Source organism: Erpetoichthys calabaricus, chromosome 16, assembly GCF_900747795.2.
Source record: "Erpetoichthys calabaricus chromosome 16, fErpCal1.3, whole genome shotgun sequence".
NCBI lineage: Eukaryota > Metazoa > Chordata > Cladistia > Polypteriformes > Polypteridae > Erpetoichthys > Erpetoichthys calabaricus.
Window position 1 is genome coordinate 1,889,904 of NC_041409.2, and position 22,077 is coordinate 1,911,980.

At 42.6% G+C, this 22,077-nt stretch overlaps 1 protein-coding gene across 1 annotated transcript in view; it reads right to left on the reverse strand.

Annotated features, from left to right (window-relative positions):
- The window catches only part of LOC114666349 (alpha-(1,6)-fucosyltransferase-like), a 362,150-nt gene that overhangs the window by 94,241 nt on the left and 245,832 nt on the right, over positions 1–22,077 (reverse strand). The window contains 1 exon segment of the mRNA XM_028821169.2: positions 15,079–15,539. Within this exon segment, the coding sequence (XP_028677002.2) occupies positions 15,079–15,281 (203 nt within the window). The 5' untranslated portion in view covers positions 15,282–15,539.

A 22,077-nucleotide genomic window follows, 5' to 3' on the forward strand; every position in this document is an offset into this window, starting at 1 on the left:
GGGATTTGCTCTATAATACTCTCTGGGTTTTGACAAAGCAAAGTGGCAAGACGCACGTTAAAAAAAAACAGTGACATAGTCAATACAACGGATTCGACTTGTCCAAAAAAATTACACTAAACATTCAAGTAAAAAAATAAAAAACAAAATGACAAAGCTCTAAATAAGTCGCTTTAGTCAAGAGGAAACACACGCAAACAGCAGAACCTGTTCAGACACTGAGCAGCATTAGCTCTCATTAACAAAAGGTTTCATGGGACGTTACGGCTGCATTCCTGAAAATCTCCAAACAGAGGGTCCAGTGTACCACGTAAGCATCTCAGATTTATTAAGTGAGGCCTCAGAACTCTTTGAAAATATCAGAAAAACACGCTATAAAGAAAGACACTTACACCCTGCTTTTGTGGGGCACCCAGTGGGAATCCTTGTGGGTGCCAGCGTTATAGAAAGTTGGAAGAACGTCTGTAAATGTCCCTGGAGAATCATGAACCAGCTTCCTAAATGATGTCAGCCAAGTCGCCTGACAAAGTAATAGTAGGAAAGGTAGTGCAGAGCACCTTCCCCCCGCCGCTGGGGGCTCACTTTGCAGTGGTCTTGTCACCTCGTAGCCATCACATCCTGCCTTGAATAACAAACTGAAATGCTTTCTGTTGGGGCTCTGCGTATCACCCCACGTACATTTAGGTTTCCTTCCTCATTTCTAAGAAACACTGATTGGTCAGACAACATTAGCCAAGTGTGAGTGTCCTGAACTTAAAGTGTATATGAATGTGGTGTGTATAAATTATGTATAGGCTGTATATCTAAACATATGTACAGTATATACACACATATCTATTTCAGTGTTGTGCAAATTCACACCTCCCAAGAACTCGCTCAAAGTTCAGTTCATACAGATTAAAACAAATAAATTCATGCTCATGGTTCACCATTTCAATTATGAACTTGTTCATGTTCGGTTCATTTTGTATTTTTTAAGGAGTGAGAATAAATGACCCATGAGTTTACTTTTTTCAATTTTGTAAAATACAATAATTATGAAGACTTTATTATATAAATACACTGTATTGAGTTATACCCAGCAACAAATTAAATAGATGTTAAGTATAACATATAAATTACTGTGCTGTTTCCAACTGTGTGACACTAAATGGTGACTGCAGAACTAACTTATTACACTGCCGGTCAAAATTTGTGTCACATATTGCATGTCCAACAGGGAAAAATATAAAGTGGCCTCGCGAAGGACAACATTTTCCTAAATGCGAAAGCGGAGCTTCACCGCGTGCTCGTGTCAGTGGTGGTGCAGCTTAAGCACAAGCAGGCAGACACAGACAGTGACTATTTGATTTGACGTTATTTTTTCTGAATACAAAGAAATGGCAAAAAATTTGTACGAAATAAATATTTGTAAAAATCCACTATTTGTGCTTATCCGAATACCGTATTCAGATTAGATCTCCATCCCTACATTACAGGGTAAGGCAAAATATTTAATCTGAACCTAAACCAGATCCAGCATGTCACAGACACTAAAACTGAACTAGCTCACGTTCAAGTTCTTTACTTGCAAATACGTTACGTTAAATTTAATGTGTTTTTCAATGAAGGCGCTCTTTTGAACTCGTTCATGCACAACACTGCTCTATTTACAGTCACGCAGTGATTTACAGCCAACCGAGTTGAGGCCATGTGTACTTACAGCCGAGGAACATAACAGAACAACAGGGAAAGAACATTCTAGAAAGTGCCAAAACCAGCCACTAACGGTTGCATTTCCATACGCTTTATGTTTATCACATACTTGTGGCAGCGCTGCCAGCCATCAAATGATACGCTCTGCACAGAAACAATGTGAGGGACAGCAGTGGAGCTGCAGAGGTAGCCATCTCTCGACTGTCTTCCCTCCTGCACTGATGCTGCAGCCAACAAATGTCCACACTTTAGCAATACACAGAAAAAATATCATTATGCGCAGAGAATTCCAAACTCCGCAACGCTGATTGGCTGTGCTTTTCTAGCAGAGGGCATGTCTTTTTTATTTACTATCTGTGCAGAAGAAGAAATGCCTTGTAAATGGTAATTCATTTTGTTATTATTATTATTATTTTGAAGGGTTTCACATGTTTTCTGACTCTTGGACACCCCTGTATGGGTTGTTTTTGATCCACATGGCTAATTCTTATGCATTCCGCCCACACCACCTTCTGTTAAACAGAAAAGGAGTGTGGCCGCCGAGACTTGAAGCTTTTTTGTGCTTCTCTTTACTGGCGGTTAAAGCATGCGCACTGCTGACCACCCCGAGGCCTACACAGCCTCAACTGCAATGACTGGTACACTTTGTGACCGACAAACAGCCAAATGGCTTGTCCTAAATGGAGCCATAAGTTGGCCCCTGACTGAACATGTAATGCAAAAATGACAGGCACGCGGGTGGGCAGACACACTCACTCATCAACATAAGCTACTTCTCACTTAGTTAAAAGCGAAGCTCAAAGCAGGTGGAAAGCTCAATGGTTAGTAAGCTCCGTTTTTTTGCTGTTGACTACCAACACCCTGAGATGAGCACTGGCTCTCATCTTAGTTATCCGTCCCACTCTGTCGACCTCCAGGCCCTGGACTTGAGCTGAAAATGGACCACTGTCCCAATCCCTGTGCTTCAGTAGCAGAGCTTAGAACTTGAAGAGAGAGCCTCATGAGAGAGCAGAAAAAAACATTATTAACTGTAATGATTATAAGTATCCATCCATCCATCCATTATCCAACCTGCTATATCCTAACGGCAGGGTTTCGGGGTCTGCTGGAGCCAATCCCAGCCAACACAGGGCACAAGGCAGGAAGCAGACCCCGGGCAGGGCGCTAGCCCACCGCAGATGATTATAAGTATTTAATTCACAAATACCAATGACCGTATTTTCTATTAATCATGCGGCAGAGAGCTATATGATTTATAACTTCTATATGAATTTGTTCTTCATTTAGGTAGAAAAGAATTAAGCTTGTGCACAGAATTATATGATTAACTTACATTCTTCTATGAGAAGATGTTGACCTCTTGATACTAACAGAACACCCTGTGATATTATAAATCAATGTGATCGTTTCTTTACTCTTGTTCAATATTATAAGAAAACATGTCACTTATGATTTAATAAATAAGGATTATTAATCTAACCAAACAAATATACAGGTGCTGGTCATAAAATTAGAATATCATGACAAAGTTGATTTATTTCAGTAATTCCATTCAAAACGTGAAACTTGTATATTAGATTCATTCATTACACACAGACTGATGTATTTCAAATGTTTATTTCTTTTAATGTTGATGATTATAACTGACAACTAATGAAAGTCCCAAATTCAGTATCTCGGAAAATTAGAATATCAATTAAGACCAATGCAAAAAAAGGATTTTTAGAAATGTTGGCCAACTGAAAGGTATGAACATGAAAAGTATGAGCAGGTGCAGCACTCAATATTTAGTTGGGGCTCCTTTGGCCTGGATTACTGCAGCAATGCGGCGTGGCATGGAGTCGATCAGTCTGTGGCACTGCTCAGGTGTTATGAGAGCCCATGTTGCTCTGATAGTGGCCTTCAGCTCTTCTGAATTGTTGGGTCTGGCGTATTGCATCTTCCTCTTCACAATACCCCATAGATTTTCTATGGGGTTAAGGTCAGGCGAGTTTGCTGGCCAATCAAGAACAGGGATACCATGGTCCTTAAACCAGGTACTGGTAGCTTTGGCACTGTGTGCAGGTGCCAGGTCCTGTTGGAAAATGAAATCTGCATCTCCATAAAGTTCGTCAGCAGCAGGAAGCATGAAGTGCTCTAAAACTTCCTGGTAGACGGCTGCGTTGACCTTGGACCTCAGAAAACACAATGAACCAACACCAGCAGATGACATGGCACCCCAAACCATCACTGACTGTGGAAACTTTACATTGGACCTCACGCAACGTGGATTCTGTGCCTCTCCTCTCTTCCTCCAGACTCTGGGACCTTGATTTCCAAAGGAAATGCAAAATTTACTTTCATCAGAGAACATAACTTTGGACCACTCAGCAGCAGTCCAAAGGCGAGACGCTTCTGACGTTGTCTCTTGTTCAAGAGTGGCTTGACACAAGGAATGCGACAGCTGAAACCCATGTCTTGCATACGTCTGTGCATGGTGGTTCTTGAAGCACTGACTCCAGCTGCAGTCCACTCTTTGTGAATCTTCCCCACATCTTGTTTCACAATCCTCTCCAGGGTGCGGTTATCCCTATTGCTTGTACACTTTTTTCTACCACATCTTGTCCTTCTCTTCGCCTCTCTATTAATGTGCTTGGACACAGAGCTCTGTGAACAGCCAGCCTCTTTAGCAATGACCTTTTGTGTCTTGCCCTCCTTGTACAAGGTGTCAATGGTCGTCTTTTGGACAACTGTCAAGTCAGCAGTCTTCCCCATGATTGTGTAGCCTACAGAACTAGACTGAGAGACCATTTAAAGGCTTTTGAGTTAATTAGCTGATTAGAGTGTGGCACCAGGTGTCTTCAATATTGAACCTTTTCACAATATTCTAATTTTCCGAGATACTGAATTTGGGACTTCATTAGTTGTCAGTTATAATCATCAACATTAAAAGAAATAAACATTTGAAATACATCAGTCTGTGTGTAATGAATGAATCTAATATACAAGTTTCACTTTTTGAATGGAATTACTGAAATAAATCAACTTTGTCATGATATTCTAATTTTATGACCAGCACCTGTATACTGAGAAGAGTACATTCCTTAGAAAATGCAAGTGCCCGGTAGTCCTTTGTTTTTGGTATACTCCTGCATGTCATAATTTAAGATGTAACCCTAATCTATGTAAGACCTCAAAATGAACTGTTATGTTTTTTTCTGTTCTCTCTTTGGCTAATGAACAAGCTAGGTGATAAAAGAGAGAACATTTTTTCTTTTAGGGCAGACTGCCTGGACAAAAATCAGTTGGTCTGAGCTGGGGGGGGCAGTCTCGCAGTCTCTCTAACTCACCAAGAATAAATATTAAAGAAATTGCTTTTTATTTTAAATTGGTGTTTATTCCGTTGTTTTTTCAACTTCAGCGTTCACACTCAGAACCCAAGGCTGCTGCAAATTCTAAGTGGAAAACATGGCTGTAAGACGGTGGCGCACTTAAATTACTAACAGGGAAGCCAAAGTATACTGTGCCGCGACTCTCACAGCTACTGCTCCTCACTCTTCACGGTAACACGTCAGTCTAACACATTGGGTACCGGCAGACTTTACAGGGAAGACCACGTACAACTGATGAAAAACACAGAAAGAAAGATTACACCCTAGATAATGATGTAAACAAATGAAAATCACTAACATCTAATAAGGATGATAATATACAGTATACTCAAATTTCACATGATTCCTACTGCTTACCCGTTCCAGTTTTCAAGAATGCACTTTCCTATAAAACAGTGTTTTGATATGACCGTTAAGAAAAGCCACATCACCAGGAAAAGCAGGAATTGATCTTGTGGAAGAATGTTTCCTTGTGGACAACTGTGTATCTACATGTTACTACATGTTCAAGAGTAAGGAGCACCGGTGACCTAATAACCTCATTTTTATTACTTATTATTTGATTGATGCCTTTATCCAAAGCGACTTACAACATCTGAGATACAATTGGCTCCATTTCTTTTGTTTTTTACAAGTGACTTGCTTGTGGCTGCATGGTGTCAGCAGTGGGATCTGAACCCACAACCTCAGGGTCTGACGGCCAAAGGCCTACACACTACACCACACTGCCTGACAAGAATGTTAGCCCTAAAACCAACAAACAGTGCATACTGGAAAGTACTTCTGCTGCTCCTGAGTAACTGGCAGCACTAGAACTGAATTATTCAATGTGCTGGGTGAAGCCGAGTCACCCAGCCCGAGCTGTAGAATACGCACTGCATTATATTCCATCTGTACCAGTCTTTTGTGTAATACACGTCAGACAAACATCAAGGTGAGTGAAGCACTGGCATTTATAGTCGGCAGCACAGATAGTGGAGCTGGGCTTAGATTTAACTAATAAAATCTGGACCTGCTTCCTAAAAGGGAATAACTTTAAAGATGAAGCCGCACAGGCACGTCTCTGACAAGCCAACTTAACATTTAGCGTCTCAGGCGAATTCCTAGTTTTGATATCTGTAATTAGATTTTTGACTAATGAAAACTGACTGACATTTCCCATTGACTTCTACAGATCTTTCAACATGAGATATAAACGATTCTATTTTGACTAATTGAGACTACAATTACAGATACGCTTAATGTGGTTGAATTAAAGATATCTTCAATGTACTTTTTTGATATCTAAAATGCTATTTTAACAAGTGATAATGTAATTGACCGTATCTGTAATTTTAATTTTAATTAGTGGAAATTACAGATATCTGCTCTTTGAATTTCACTTGTCAAAATGTAATTAGAGATATCGCGGATTCAGATTTCTAGAACACAAAATGTAATTAGACATCCGAAACTGAAAGCCTCATAGAAGTCGAGCCCTGTTGACTGTGAATGTTCACAGGTCGGGAACCGCAATCTAATGAAAGAATAGCGCACCTGAGAGAACAAAGAGCACAGGTTTTTGTTTTTTTATGTATTTTAATTTACTTAATGAACAAAGCTATGCAAGTTAACAAAGGTAAGCAGCAGCAGTGTGTGAAAAACTAAATGTCCCCTACTTAAATCAACCCAATTTAGAAGAGAATTAGTGCTGGTTGTTTGAACACAGATAGTCCTGCGTCAAGCTTCCAGCACAAAGGTTTGAAAAAGAACACACTTTAGTGTCTCAGTTGATATTCTTCTTCCTCTTTAAGCTGCTCCCATTAGGGGTTGCCACAGCGGATCATCTTCTTCCATATCTTTATGTCCTCTGCATTGTGTTCTGTTACACCCATCACCTGCATGTCCTCTCTCACCACATCTATAAACCTTCTCTCAGGCCTTCCTCTTTTCCTCTTCCCTGGCAGCTCTATCCTTAGCATCCTTCTCCCAATATACCCAGCATCTCTCCTCTGCACATGTCCAAACCAACGCAATCTCAGCCTCTCTGACTTTGTCTCCCAACCGTCCAACTTGAGCTGACTCTCTAATGTCCTCATTTCTAATCCTGTCCATCCTTGTCACACCCAGTGCAAATCTTAGCATCTTTAACTCTTCTACCTCCAGCTCTGTCTCCTGCTTTCTGGTCAGTGCCACCATCTCCAACCCATATAACATAGCTGGTCTCACTACCGTCTTGTAGACCTTCCCTTTCACTCTTGCTGATATCCGTCTGTCACAAATTACTCCTGACACTCTTCTCCACCCATTCCACCCTGTCTGCACTCTCTTTTTCACCTCTCTTCCATAATCCCCATTACTCTGTACTGTTGATCCCAAGTATTTAAACTCATCCACCTTCACCATCTGTACTCCCTGAATCCTCACCATTCCACTGACCTCCCTCTCATTCACAGACATGTATTCTGTCTTGTTCCTACTGACCTTCATTCCTCTCCTCTCTAGAGCATATCTCCACCTCTCCAGGGTCTCCTCAACCTGCTCCCAACTATCACTACAGATCACAATGTCATCAGCAAATATCATAGTCCACTGGGACTCATGTCTAATCTCGTCTGTCAACCTGTCCATCACAATTGCAAATAAGAAAGAGCTCAGAGCCGATCCCTAATGTAATCCCACCTCCATCTTGAATGCATCCGTCACTCCTACTGCAGACCTCACCACAGTCACACTTCTCTCGTACATATCCTGTACCACTCTTACGTACTTCTCTGCCACTCCCGACTTCCTCATACAATACCACAGCTCCTCTCGAGGCACCCTGTCATATGCTTTCTCCAGGTCCACAAAGACGCAATGCAACTCCTTCTGGCCTTCTTTAAACTTCTCCATCAACATCTTCAGAGCAAACATCACATCTGTGGTGCTCTTTCTGGCATGAAACCATAGTGCTGCTCACTAATCATCACCTCACTTCTTAACTGAGCTTACACTACTCTTTCCCATAACTTCATTCTGTGGCTCATCAATTTTATTCTCCTGTAGTTACTGCAATCCTGCACATCCCCCTTATTCTTAAATATCAGCACCAGTACACTTCTTCTCCACTCCTCAGGCATCCTCTCACTTTCTAAGATTCCATTAAACAATCTGGTTAAAAACTCCACTGTCATCTCTCTTAAACACCTCCATGCTTCCATAGGTATATCATCTGGACCAACGGCCTTTCCATTCTTTATCCTCTTCATAGCTGTCCTTACTTCCTCCTTGCTAATCCGTTGTACTTCCCGATTCACTATCTCCACATCATCCAACCTCTTCTCTCTCTCGTTCTCTTCATTCATCAGCCTCTCAAAGTACTCTTTCCATCTGCTCAACACACGCTCCTCACTTGTGAGTACGTTTCCATCTTTATCCTTTATCACCCTAACCTGCTGCCATCTTTCTCAGCTCGGCCCCTCTGTCTTGCCAATCTGTACAGGTCCTTTTCTCCCTCCTTAGTGTCCAACCTCTCATACAACTCATCATACGCCTTTTCTTTAGCTTTCACCACCTTTCTCTTCACCTTGCGCCTTATCTCCTTGTACTCTTGTCTACTTTCTGCAACTCTCTGACTATCCCACTTCTTCTTTATCATCCTCTTCCTCTGTATACTTTCCTGTACTTCCCATTTCCACCACCAGGTTTCCTTTTCCTCCTTCCTCTGTCCACATGTCACGCCAAGCACCCTTCTTGCTGTCACCCTTACTATATCTGCTGTAGTTTCCCAGCTGTCTGGTAATTCTTCACTATCACCCAGTGCCTGTCTCACCTCCTCCCTAAACTCAACCTTGCAGTCTTCCTTTTTCAACTTCCACCATTTGATCCTTGGCTCTACCCTCACTCTCTTCCTCTTCTTGATCTCCAGTGTCATCCTACAGACCACCATCCTATGCTGCTTAACTACACTTTCCCCTGCCACTACTCATAACTCTATGTTCCTCCCTCTTCTTAAAATACGTATTCACCACAGCCATGTCCATCCTTTTGGCAAAATCCACTATCCTCTGACCTTCTTCATTCCTCTCCTTGACACCATACCTACTCATCACCTCCTTGTCTTCCCTGTTTCCTTCACCAACATGTCCATTGAAATCCACTCCAATCACCACTTTCTGTCCCTTGGGTACACTGTTCATCACTTCATCCAACTCACTCCAAAAATCTTCTTTCTCATCCATTGCACACCCAGCTTGTGGGGCATATGCACTAACAACATTCATCATCACACCTCCAATTTCCACCTTCATAATTATTACTCTGCCTGACACTCTTTTCACCTCCAAAACACTCTTGACATACTGTTCCTTCAGAATAACCCCTACTCCATTTCTCCTCCTATCCACACCATGAAAGAACAATTTGAATCCACTTCAGATCCATCTAGCCTTACTCCCATTCCATTTAGTCTCTTGCACGCAAAATATATTTTAGCCTTCCTTCTCTTCATCAAATTTGCTAACTCTCTCCCCTTACCAGTCATACTGGACAATCCTAAAAAAAATCAGAAAAATCAGAACTTTGGAAAGGGGCCACAAATCCATTTCTAGAGCTATGGGAACCACAAAGAAAGCCATCATGTCCAAATGGAGGACCTTGGAACGGTATAGGAACTCCTCAGGAGTGGACGGCCAAAAAAAAAAAAACAAAAAAAACTACCCGGCATAAAATCATCCTGTAAGTCCCAACTGGTCCAAAAAGACTCAAAGAGCTGCAGACTTCTTTAGCCTCAGCAAGGCCGACCTTCACAATCAGAAAGACAGGAAAGTGGGCTTCATTGGAGAACAACAAGGCACTGTTGACTCAACAAGAACATAAAGGCTCCTCTCTCATTCACTAGGAAGCCCTGAGCCTTTTCAGTAGAATGTGTTATGGACAGATGAGACAGATGTCACTGGTCTCATTACATCAGGCACAATGCAAACACAGTAATAACACAAGGTGGGTAGTGTGGTGGTGCGGAATGCATTGCTGCCTCAGGACCTGCCATAACCAAAGGAACGATGAATTCTGCTGAGTACCAGAAACTTCCAATCATTTGTCTGTGAGCTGAAGCTAAAGTGCTGTTAGGTACTGCAGCAAGATGGTCATTAAGAACAAAAAGGCAACTGCACAGCAGAACGGCTGAAAAGAAATGCGAAAAAAAAGTTTTGGACTCGGCAGACCAAAATCCAACAGAGACGATGTGACTGGACTTGAAATGACCAGTTCATACAGTGCCTAAAAAACCTAGCGATGTTTGAGAATTAAAGCAGTTCTGCCAGGACTGTGCTAAAACTCCTTCACAGTGACTACTAAAATTGAGGGTGAATTAAAGAAAGAGCTTGGTTTAGTCATTCCAGCACCAAGGATGGTGCAACCAGTTATTAAAATATCAGCTGTGACCTGTACACCCCCAGACACATCTACACAGGGTTTCAGTTTCTTTCCTTCAAGACCACACAACAAGCAATACGTTTCTCCGTCTTCACCTCCCATGCAGTCTCATCCACCTCCTTCAGACTCCGACTCTTGGGAGGACAGAGGTGGTCCCCTTTTTGGAATACTTGCAGTGTCCAGGAAGCAGCACTCCCAGGTCAGGTGGAAGCCCCTGAAAGTAGAGACAGCCTTCCCCAGCAGGTCCGCCACACCCAAGATGCACAGCAGATACATGAATGGGCACACTGGCCCAGGAATGCTGCTGTCCAGTGTGTCGGGGAGGCAGACCACAGACTCCATCTACTATATCGGCCTCCCTGCCAGGTAAGATACGCGGGTTTATTCAGCTGGGATGTCAGCTCAGACCTGCCATCCATCACCAAAGGGACAATTACATTGGCACACAGTACCGGATGACATTGTTCATTCAACAAAGTACAAAAGTTAAAAAAAAAAAGTTACCATTTAGTTACCATTACGGTATTGAGGAATGAAGAGAAATGCTGTTTGTTTGTTTTCGTGTTTTTGTAACATCTGCCATTTTGTGATAATCATCTGCACAATGTCTTTAAAGAATGACTTGGAACTGACTGTTAAAAGAAGGTAGCGGCTCTGCTGTCAGTTTATGGCCTGACATACTGTACAGCCCCTGTCTCTGGACGCACTTCTGACTGTTTTGAGATGGGCCTCTTCTGTGTGTGAAGCTGTCGCCTATGATGTGATTTACACACTTTGATCTATGAACTTCAGAATGAAAGGAGAAAGCCAGCTTTTCTATCAACAGAGATGCAGGAACACCTGTCCTCAACCCAGAAAGACAAGTTTTAGATTTATGAGTCCAGAGAAATGGAACAGGGCCACTAAGTGTACAGATGATGAGCTGACCAGAGAGAAAAGAGAGATGTTCTGAAAGAGAAAGAGCCAGACAGAGAGAGAGAAGTCACTGAGAACGGTTCAAGTTACTGCTGAGACTTCAACTACAACATCAAGTGCTGCCTTTGACAATGAACATCTGGCATGATGTGGACTGCCACATTCTATTTGTTTCATTTATGGCACTAACAATACTTAACATTATTACGTTTGCTTTGCTGGTTATAAATATTGCTCTATTTTACCATCAGACTTTACTTAATATTCAGTTTTGGTGAGAAAACATTATGTCAAAAATCTTCAATACAGAGGAAATGAGGAAGGGGCAAATTCTGTATATTTTGCCAATACAAAACAGTGGAACCTCAGTTTGCGAGCATAATTCGTTCCGGAAACGTGCTCGCAGTCCAAAGCACTCGTATATCAAAGTGAATTTCCCCATAAGAAATAATGGAAACTCAGATGATTTGTTCCACAACCCAAAACTATTCATATAAAAATGATTAATACAAAATATAAAGTAAAAATACATAAAACAAATTAACCTGCACTTTACCTTTGAAAAGAATCATGGCTGGTGTGAGTGAGTTTCTAAACTCTTGTGGGATTTCACCCAACAGGACGAAACACGGAAGAGCGTCCCAAAGCAAACGCAGGCACCCAGCGCTGTAGCAGTTCGCCATAAAAGCGAATCTGAAAAGATCGTGGACATGCCATAAGTGCCTGCCGTCGATGGGTGATACAAGGAACGATTAACATTATAAATGCGCACGGCCCTGCCTGACTGCTGTGTCTGTGTATAGGAGAGCGGCAGATCCCACTACAATAAATAACCGCGCTGTTGCTGTTTCAAGCTGAATAAAGCTGGTGTTGCTAAAGTACTGAGACTCAGCTTTGTGTTTTAGGGTGCAAGACACACGCACACACACACACACACACACACACGTGAGCGCGAGCATGCACACACACATACACACACACACGTGAGCGAGCACACACACACACACACACACACGCACACACAGTCACAATGCTAATGCTGTAGTAAACAGTATACGCTCGTACGGATGTGACTATATGAGTGAGGCACGCTGACTCAGACGGAGAATAGGAGACGATTGCCCACAATCCCGCAGTGAGAGAGAGAGAAGAACCATCAGCTCAGTTGTGATCACATGACGCTCAGCAGACAAACTACTCGTACTGCAAGACCTCGCTCGTTTATCAAGTCAAAATTTATTAAAATTTTTTGCTCGTCTTACAAAACACTCGTAAACCAAGTTACTCGCAAACCGAGGTTCCACTGTATCTGTAATTCTCATTATGACTACTCAAAAGTATACCGCAGCTAACTTACATTCAAGTTCTGACTAGTGAAAATGATGTTTTAGAGCCCTAAAATATAATTTTGACTTATTGGAATGTAATGATTACATCTGTATATATACACTTCTAAGGTCTGTCACACAATTACTTGAAACATACTGGGGTTAAAACCCTAATCTCGGTCTTGATGGAAATCTTATGACCTGATACGTATTGGAATTGGCAAAAATGAAAGGTGGCGGGAACCTCCGAAACTGACCTGCACTTGTGGGTTTATTATGTCAAAGTGTATGGCAAACGAAGTGGCATGGTGGGAAGGATAAAAAAAGAAAAAAAAAACAGTGACATCTTCTGAATGACAAGCAAATCACAGAGGCCAATGACAAAATGGGATGGGGAACACAATGATAGGAAGATGTGTGCAGAGTTGATTCTCAAGTGTAAGCATGGTGTTTACTGATCATCTACCTTCATCAAAACTCCATAAAGAACAGCAAAGTGAGCTGTCATTGTCTGTTTACGAGAAAGTGATCATAAAACCAAGCGATAAAACCAGAGCTTGAAGAGGGCTATATGGCATGCCGACTTTATTCTGTTTTAGTGACTAAATAACAGTTGCATATCAGCATTAAATGCTCTTCAATATAACATACGTATATCTACATGCTTGAAATGTCAAAGGAGACTCCACCCCTCCTATCGACCTGGTCTACAATGTCCATCCATCCATCCATTATCCAACCCGCTATATCCTAACACAGGGTCACGGGGTCTGCCGGAGCCAATCCCAGCCAACACAGGGCGCAAGGCAGGAACAAATCCCCGGGCAGGGTGCACACACACACCCACCCACATACCAAGCACGCACTAGGGACAATTTAGAATTGCCAATGCACCTAAACTGCATGTCCTTGGACTGTGGGAGGAAACCCACGCAGACACGGGGAGAACATGCAAACTCCATGCAGGGGGGGACCCAGGAAGCGAACCCAGGTCTCCTTACTGCGAGGCAGCCTGGTCTACGATGTAATGTATGTATAACAACACGATTGAAACTCTGAACTCTATTAAGAAATTGTGTACAAGTTATAACGCATCGTGAGTAAGAAAAAGAAGCCACACAAAGCAGGCAGTATCACAAATAATATATTACCATTTCAAGAACTGGATATAACTAACATAATTTCACAAAGAAAAACAACAGCAGTGACATCTACTGAGCATCAGGCAAATTGCAGATGACAATTCAGCAGCAGACAAACACGACTTCTTATAGGCATTCAAGACAAAGTCCAGGATACACAATGAAGTAACAACCCAGATACAAAAGAAGAAGAGCAACAGCATCTGCTGTGCACCAAGTGTGGGATAAATAAAGAATGAACGACAAAGACAGAGAAAGGCAGGTGACTGGAGGTGCCCATGTTTCGCTAGTAATAAAACGTTTTGTCACAAACAAGCATCCATAGAAAATATATAAGGATTACATCTTACAAGCTAACCTTTGGGCACTAGAGCTGCTGCAATCGCACTTTCATTCAATGTGATTCATGACGACATATTTAAACAACATTCACCTGCTTGTTGCTTATTGTTATTTTCTTGTCCTGCCTTTGGTGTGAATTTTGAAAACTGGTCCCCCAGCAAGTCTCAAAATGACCCTGCAGTGTTTCTAGAACAGTGCAGACCTTATTTAAAGACTAAATTACATGAAGGCTCCAAGTTATACTGGAAACATAAATTACATGAAGGCTCCAAGTTATACTGGAAACATCTGTAAGGATAGAAAAGTTGAGGGCTTTTGAGAGAAACTTCAGACGTAAGAACTGAGTATAACAGCTGAGGAGTTAACAGCAGGAGCCGGAGAATATCCAGAGTCGGACTGTCGTGTTAGAGCTGAGAGAGTTGAGCTACTCATCTTAGCAAACTGCTAGATTTACGCTATGTCCTGCAAGTACCTGCTGATGTAAACCACGTGGTGCCACCCACCTACCCCCATAAGGCCTACACTAGTGACAGCTTTGGGATTTTTACCGAGCTTTCATCGAAAGCTGTCACAGTGAAAACTGTTATCAGGAGATTAAGTTGTTAACACTGCCAAAATTACTAATCCAACAGGAACTCTTGGATTAGCGGAGTAGTGCCCATTTCAGGCCCTGCATTTTTCTGCTAGTTTATATCTGAACCTTTAACATTTGGAAATGGCCTCACTAACATATGACCACGTCAGCTGAAACTAATGTTCACGTTCCATTTGGTGTGACTTGGAGAGCTTGGCTAATGGCGCAGCATTCATGGCGTCACCAAACCCCCCCAGCACCCAAAGCCCCCACTAGCCCAGAATGTTGACCCAAGCCAGCCATTTGTACTGTACCTCAAAGATTCAGCCATCCTGCGGAGATCCTCATTCTGCTGTTTAAGACGCTCCAGCTTGGCCAGGATTTTAGACAGTTCTCGGCTGGAGCGGTCTGGATGGTCATTGTCTCTGACCAGGTGGCCTCCAATGTAGAACAACAGAGTCCCCCAGGCCAACAAAATGAGCATAATCCAGCGCCAGGAGCCCGTCCATGGCCGCATTTTGGAATGCTGGAGATCCTGACGAGGCCACCCCTCCCTTCCAATGCTGCCTCACGGCTCAGCAGTGTGTCTGTGGAAGTGCCTGGCTCTGAGTCAGCATGTTAGAAGCTCGATGATGCCCCTTCTTTTGTGCTTCACCGCATCCTTGCGAAGGTCCGGGCCCATGGGCTGACCACCTCCTGGATGCTTGACCACTCTTGAGCAGCTGCTGGCCTCCTCACACTCTGGGGTAGGAAGAAAGTTCTTGGTCTCTTAGCTCTGTGAAAAAAGAGGAAGTAATTTGAATTGGAGGGATGGCGTAAATGTGCAGACTACACATTCAAGAGCTGCTGCAGTTAAATCTGCCCCTCTCTTCAAAGAGTAATCTGTCAGATAAGAAAGAAGACAATATGACAATAATATAGAACTTTGTGACAGAAGACCACAGAGTCACCATCAGAACTTCTGCTAAGCACCCGCATCACTTCCTGGTGCTTAACTGTAGTTATCCTGCCTACATCCATCCATCCATTATCCAACCTGCTTTTATTGTAAGTACAGGGTCACGGGGGTCTGCTGGAGCCAATCTCAGCCAACACAGGGCGCAAGGCAGGAACAAACCCCGGGCAGGGCGCCAACCCACCGCACGGCACACCCATACACCAAGCACACACTAGGGACAATTTAGAATCGCCAATGCACCTAACCTGCATGTCTATGGACTGTGGGAGGAAACCCATGCAGACACGGGGAGAACATGCAAACTCCACGCAGGGAGGACCAGGGAAGCGAACCCAGGTCTCCTAACTACCACCGTGCCACCCCGCCTATACAACAACAAACAAATGTCTGAAAATCACAAGGTGTAGGCCGCTCGAGTGGTAAAGGGCCTCCTAAAAGGTGTGATAATAGTCAGTGCCAGTCTGAGCGATAAACCCCCTCTGATATCAACATGTGCATAAGAGAACACCAAACAGCCACCAGAAGCCTCTACGGCCATTACTCAGGTGACAACAACACTCGATGAGCCTACAAGTAGTCAGACAGTGGCATGACTGTGCCCAGTGTGGCTCTCTAACTCATACTGGTACTGAAATGAAACAAAGGATAGGAGCTTCTAGTGTAGACGTTCTGCATTAAATCTAGGCTGTTAGAACATTAGAACATTACAATGGTTTTGACAAGAACAGGCCATTCAGCCCAGCAAAGCTCACCAACTCTTCTAAAATAACATCAAGTCAAATTTTGCAGGGCCCTAAAATCCCACTCTCTGCCACACTACTTGGACTGGAACTGGAAGACACTAGGCCTGAAGACCTCTCTAATAGACCTTAAAGAGTTTGGGTCACCAAGTGGATACTTTAAAGAGTCCTTACAGAGGAAGGCAGAAAAGGACAGCAGGGTGACGAGAGCTCATGAAGATGGTGACTTCCCTGAGGGGAGAATTCCACTGAGTGCCCTCCAAGGCTGACAACGGGACACATTGTGGGTCTCCATCACAAAAGAGCTAATAAATAATCTTTCCAAGGGCCATTGACAGGTGTGTTTGTGTGTGTGTGAGTGTGTCTGTCTGTCCACCCTCCATCACACATTGGGCTTCTCCAATATGGTCAATCAGTGAAGGAAGGTAAATGTCTGAAAGACAGAGCCATATCACACTTGAGTAACAGATAGCATAACAGAGTGAAATATCAATTACTTAAATAAAGAATCGGACCAGTTCAGTAGCTTGACTACGGAGTATCCACTGCCACTGCACGGTTTATTGGGACTGAAAGAATTTCTGACGTCCCCTGCAGCTTTGTCACTGGCAACCGCCACGCATCCAAGTATTTAGTACAATTTAAAAGCCAACTTCAAGCCGGTGGACCTTTAGAGTTTGGGTGTCATGTCTCAGATGGGGGTTCTTCCCCTGGCTGGGGTTCAAATTTATGTTTGTGTCTTTTATATTCAATATATTTTAAGTTCTTCAATTTATGTTTATGTGCATCATTCTTTATTGTTGCTTTTGTTTATGTGTGCAAGTTGCCTGTGTTATGTTCCATGCGTGTTGTTGGTGGCACCCTAAGAGGTGTGGCGAGCTGCCAATCTCCGCCAGTCACGGCCCTCCGCACCCTACAAATCTGGAGGGTCCTCTGCAGTTCCTGGTGGTTCAATATGAAGCCGATCTGGGGTTCGTGAGCTCTTCAGCCTTTTTCTGTGCTTTATATAAATTTCTAGATTTTCGACCTGTTTACTCTGTTTATTTTTTGATCTTGGCTTAGATTTCTGTTTTGGGACTTGCCCACCTTGGATTGCCCCTGTTGGCAACTCTTTTTTCCCTTTTGTACTCTACGAAGCTTCATGTATTTACAAAACTTTTTGTGAAATAAAGCCTTTCATTTTATAAAGATTCTGTGCCTACACTACTCTGTGATGGCCAGTGTGCTGTGCTGGGATGGGAACATCACTGCAAGAGAGGCCCACCGAGTCAGCAAGCTAACGAAAAGCACAAGCTCAGCTATAGCATGCACTCTGGACAACCTGGAGGTCATAGCGAAGGAGAGAACTAAAGAAGAAAAACTGAGTTCCATTATGAACGATGCTAACACTGAGGACATTCAGCAGGAGTGTGTCAATGAGCGCACAGGGAGTTCTTTACACCAACAGCAATTCGTCTGTGTAGTGCACCACTGGAATTGGGACTGCCAAGTCACTCTGGTGTGTGTGTGTGTGTGTATTTATCTATCGATTTATTTAAAGAGCTTAAGTAAAAAGCCAAATTTCCCATTCATTTGTTATCTATCTATCTATCTATCTATCTATCTATCTATCTATCTATCTATCTATCTATCTGTCTGTCTGTCTGTCTGTCTGTCTGTCTGTCTGTCTGTCTGTCTGTCTGTCTGTCTGTCTAATCAATGCCTAATGGGAATCTTTTATATGTTTCTTTTTTAGCAATAAAAACCTGCTTCACTTTCTTATTCTGACCATTTTTCTGTAGACAGGAAGTTACAAATTGTCCCCACCAGGTTACAAAAGATCCCTATCAGGTTACAAATGATCCCTCTGACTTACAAATGATCCCTGTTCAGGTTATAAAAGGTCCCTAACTTCTAACTATCATATATAGTGCCCTATCTATCTATCTATCTATCTATCTATCTATCTATCTATCTATCTATCTATCTATCTATCTATCTATCTATCTATCTATCTATCTATCTATCTATCTATCTATCTATCTATCTATCTATCTATCTATCTATCTATCTATCTATCTAGGATTTATCTGTGATATCCCCCTCTACTGTGCATTATTGGATGTGATTTGGAACTTCAATGCTTTGAGACTCCAAGTTCATGACGCTGGGAAGGGAATTCTCAGATCTGGTCAGCACCCTCCTGGTGACTTTCTCTTTGACTTTGTTCTACTTTAGCAGATGCTTCTAAAATCGTCTTACTTTATTTTACCTGTGGAATTTCTCCTAGCAACCCTTTTCTGTCATTTTCTAAGCAATTCTATCCTTTCACAGCTTTTTGAACTGCCAATTTCCCACCATAACCCCAAGGACCAATCCAGAAGGATGCCTGAATTATTTTTCCAACATGGGTATTGGTAGCTAAAGCGACTTGCTAAGGGTCAAAGGGTGTCTCCAGGTTAGGTAATGAACCAGCATACTTATCATTTTTTATTGCTTTATCCTCACTGCCCTAAATTGTAATCTGCCATATCTGCTTGGTGGGCTTTATTGCTTCAAAGCTCAAAGGTAAATGGAAAGTCAACATTCACACTTTTACAACGGGTATCTGAAAGGCAGAGCCATGAGATGCAGGAATCAGTGACTGTGTACTTGGTGACAGTGAGAACAAACGGACCTGAAGCGCTTGACTAAAGTGTTAGCTGTGTTGTGTATTTTTACACTCTTTTCAGTTTAACTGCCCTGCATCCTCTCCATGTACTTTTCGTAATTATTTATACAGCATTATTTACTACTTGGCAGTGCACTTCGTGACAATCTGCTTTAAAGCGCTAAAGCCGACTCCATTCTATTCAACTTCAGCACATTCCGCTACACCACAATGTAATTAAAATGACTTCCGCCTACTCCAGACTAGTCTGTGCAGTGTGAGACAAGACCATAATGCAGTGCCCCCTGTAGCAAATCAGGTTTGTCTGCTAATTCCTTGACCTATAATGCTATTAATGTTTGTCTTGTGATTGGCCATTGACTATCGGATTAATCCAGTAAGTGGCTTTAAGGTATGGACGCCCCAATTCTGGTACTGTAATTGCTACATTAACGCTAGAATGAAACTGCAGCCTCATCACACCTCCAGAAAGTGACTACAAAACATAATGCAGAATTGTAAAGAGGGGCAGGGGAGCTGTATGGCCAATGTTAACAAAACTTTTTATTGTTCAACTATTGGGGGATAATGATAATAATAATTGATGATAAATTTTATGTACTGTATATGGCACCTTTCACAACTGAACACTGTGGCTCCCGAGAGGTTTAGTTTCTCCAGCATTCGGCTTCCTTGACTTTTTGAATTTCCTTTTCTCTGTTACCACCATTACTGTCACGGGCTGCCACCTGCGGGTCACAAGTTGCTACTGTTTATAACGGCAGTGGGTCATGAAACACCCCACAAAACCCAGCTCTTATAACTGCGCTAAACTCACCCAGGGGGAATTATATGGGAAAGGGTGGGTCACGACATCAGAAAGGTGACTTATAGGATTAATCGGAAATGATCCAAGGAGGTTTCTTTCATGCTTTTTAAAATATTATTATTTCTTTTTTCTCTTTATAAATAACGCATGAGATTGCAGGCTTGTGGACTGAAGTGCCATGGATGGGATGGCAGGAAGAAAAGAGTTTTAGAAGGATGCTGCAGAATGTTTTCCTCTCCTTGACAGTTCAAAAACTCTGTGTCTTTCTGTGCACTCATCATTGAATTAGTAATCTAAAAAGTTTGCATCTACCTGTGAACTCGTTACATCACTGTGAAGTGCGCTATAGGAAAAGAAACACAACTGGATTGCATCGACTCTAGTAGGGAGATCAAATGTTATTTCCCAGTTCCCCAAGACAGCAGATGGCAGCACCTGCCTAAACTCCTGCAAGTGTTCATGGGATACGGAGTTCTTATGGGCTGACCCAGGAGCAAAGTTCTCGGGGTCACTGGAGGAAGCTCCTGACAAAGAGCTTGCCACTTCTTATGGGCTCCTGGCTGACTTGGAGCTGCTATCTGGTTATGTAACCACACGTTGGACGTACTCCCAGAATGCTTCCCATCTTTAACAAGGGAGTCTGGTTGGAGCAAAGTAGAAATGGGAGATTCTTTCAACACTCATTGCTTGAGTCAAAGCTACTGAGGTTATGGGGGGCTTGCAATCAAAGCAAGCCTGAGGTACCAGGGGGTTGAGTTAGTTTAAGTTGGAAAAAAAACAAAAAAAAAAAAAAAACACCCTCCCTTTTTTAACAATGCTTAATGACACTCTTCTAAAAACGAACCTCTTGGTGATATCTGACTTATTATAAGAAACCTACTTCTCCACCTTCCTCACTCTGATGAGGTAAACAATACCACCCTGGAATGAAGGAGAGAGCTGATGTTAACATTATCTTCTCCTTTCTCCTCTGCAGCCAAGAAAAAGTCCCCCAGAGGGATGACTATCACTGCCCCACCACCTGAGAACAACTCTGGCCTACTGGTGGAGAACAACTCCGCCCCACCACCTGAGAACAACTTCACTCTATTGGTGGAGAACAACTACGCCCCTTCTGGTCTCCACCACTTACAGCGAGCCCCTTACCAGAAGGTGGCGTCAGATGCTATACTGACTACCACAGAGTACAGAAGTTCCTACTAGCAACCACAACATTTGCCATTAAGAAAGAACATTTTTGTTTGAGCTGTCTTTTGAGTTAATAACTAAAGGGGGTTACCACAGTGGTACCCAAACCTCACTTGGCTTCTCCATGTTGCCTGCCTGCCCAGTCACCTCTTACAATGTAGATATAATTTAATTCCCTGGATGGCCAAGTGGTGTTGCCTGTGTCCCTCAACTCCTGAGAGATGAACAACTAGCGGTGGCTTGCAGTTGTAACTGACCTTTTTTCCAAGTGAGCTCGTGTTTAACAGGGTCACTGCTGGGGACAAAACATGGTGTTTCCAGTACGACCAAGAAAGAACATCAGATATAACAGATGGAAAAACTCTTCCAGACCAATCTTTTCTATTGCTTGCTTAAAATCTTTGTGTTTCATTTGTTTGTGTTTACGTCCTTAACTCTGTTCCTTGCTCTTTGTTTTGGCCTTGATGCATGGCTTTCTTTGACCCATTTTGATATCGGGTCCTTCTCCTGGCCGCTCCAAATCTCATCTGCCCAAACATCACATCCGTACTCCATCTACTGGTGGCCATGAACATTTCAATACAAAAATAATGACAGTAAAGTCTGGGCCAGGACAAATTACACATTACAATACAGATAAAGCTTATATTATTTTTGATTCAAAACAAAAATACCTGAGAGTTCATAAACAGCAGATCAGAGCAAACAGAACTTCATATTGCAGAACAGCACGCACTGTAACAGACTGAAGTCGTAAAGTAGCATTGGTAGTTTTCCTTTTCATTTGCTTTTTCACTATTGGGTGCGAGTTCATTTGGAATTTTATTCCCTCTACTGAGCAAGTTACTAACTGGCATACCCAGGACCAAACACGTTTCTGTTCTACACTTTGAGGTGCCTTTTCTGGCCATAGGTTTGACATCGTTTGGAAAAACTTTAAGTGCAGTACTTAAAAGACTGTTAAGAGCA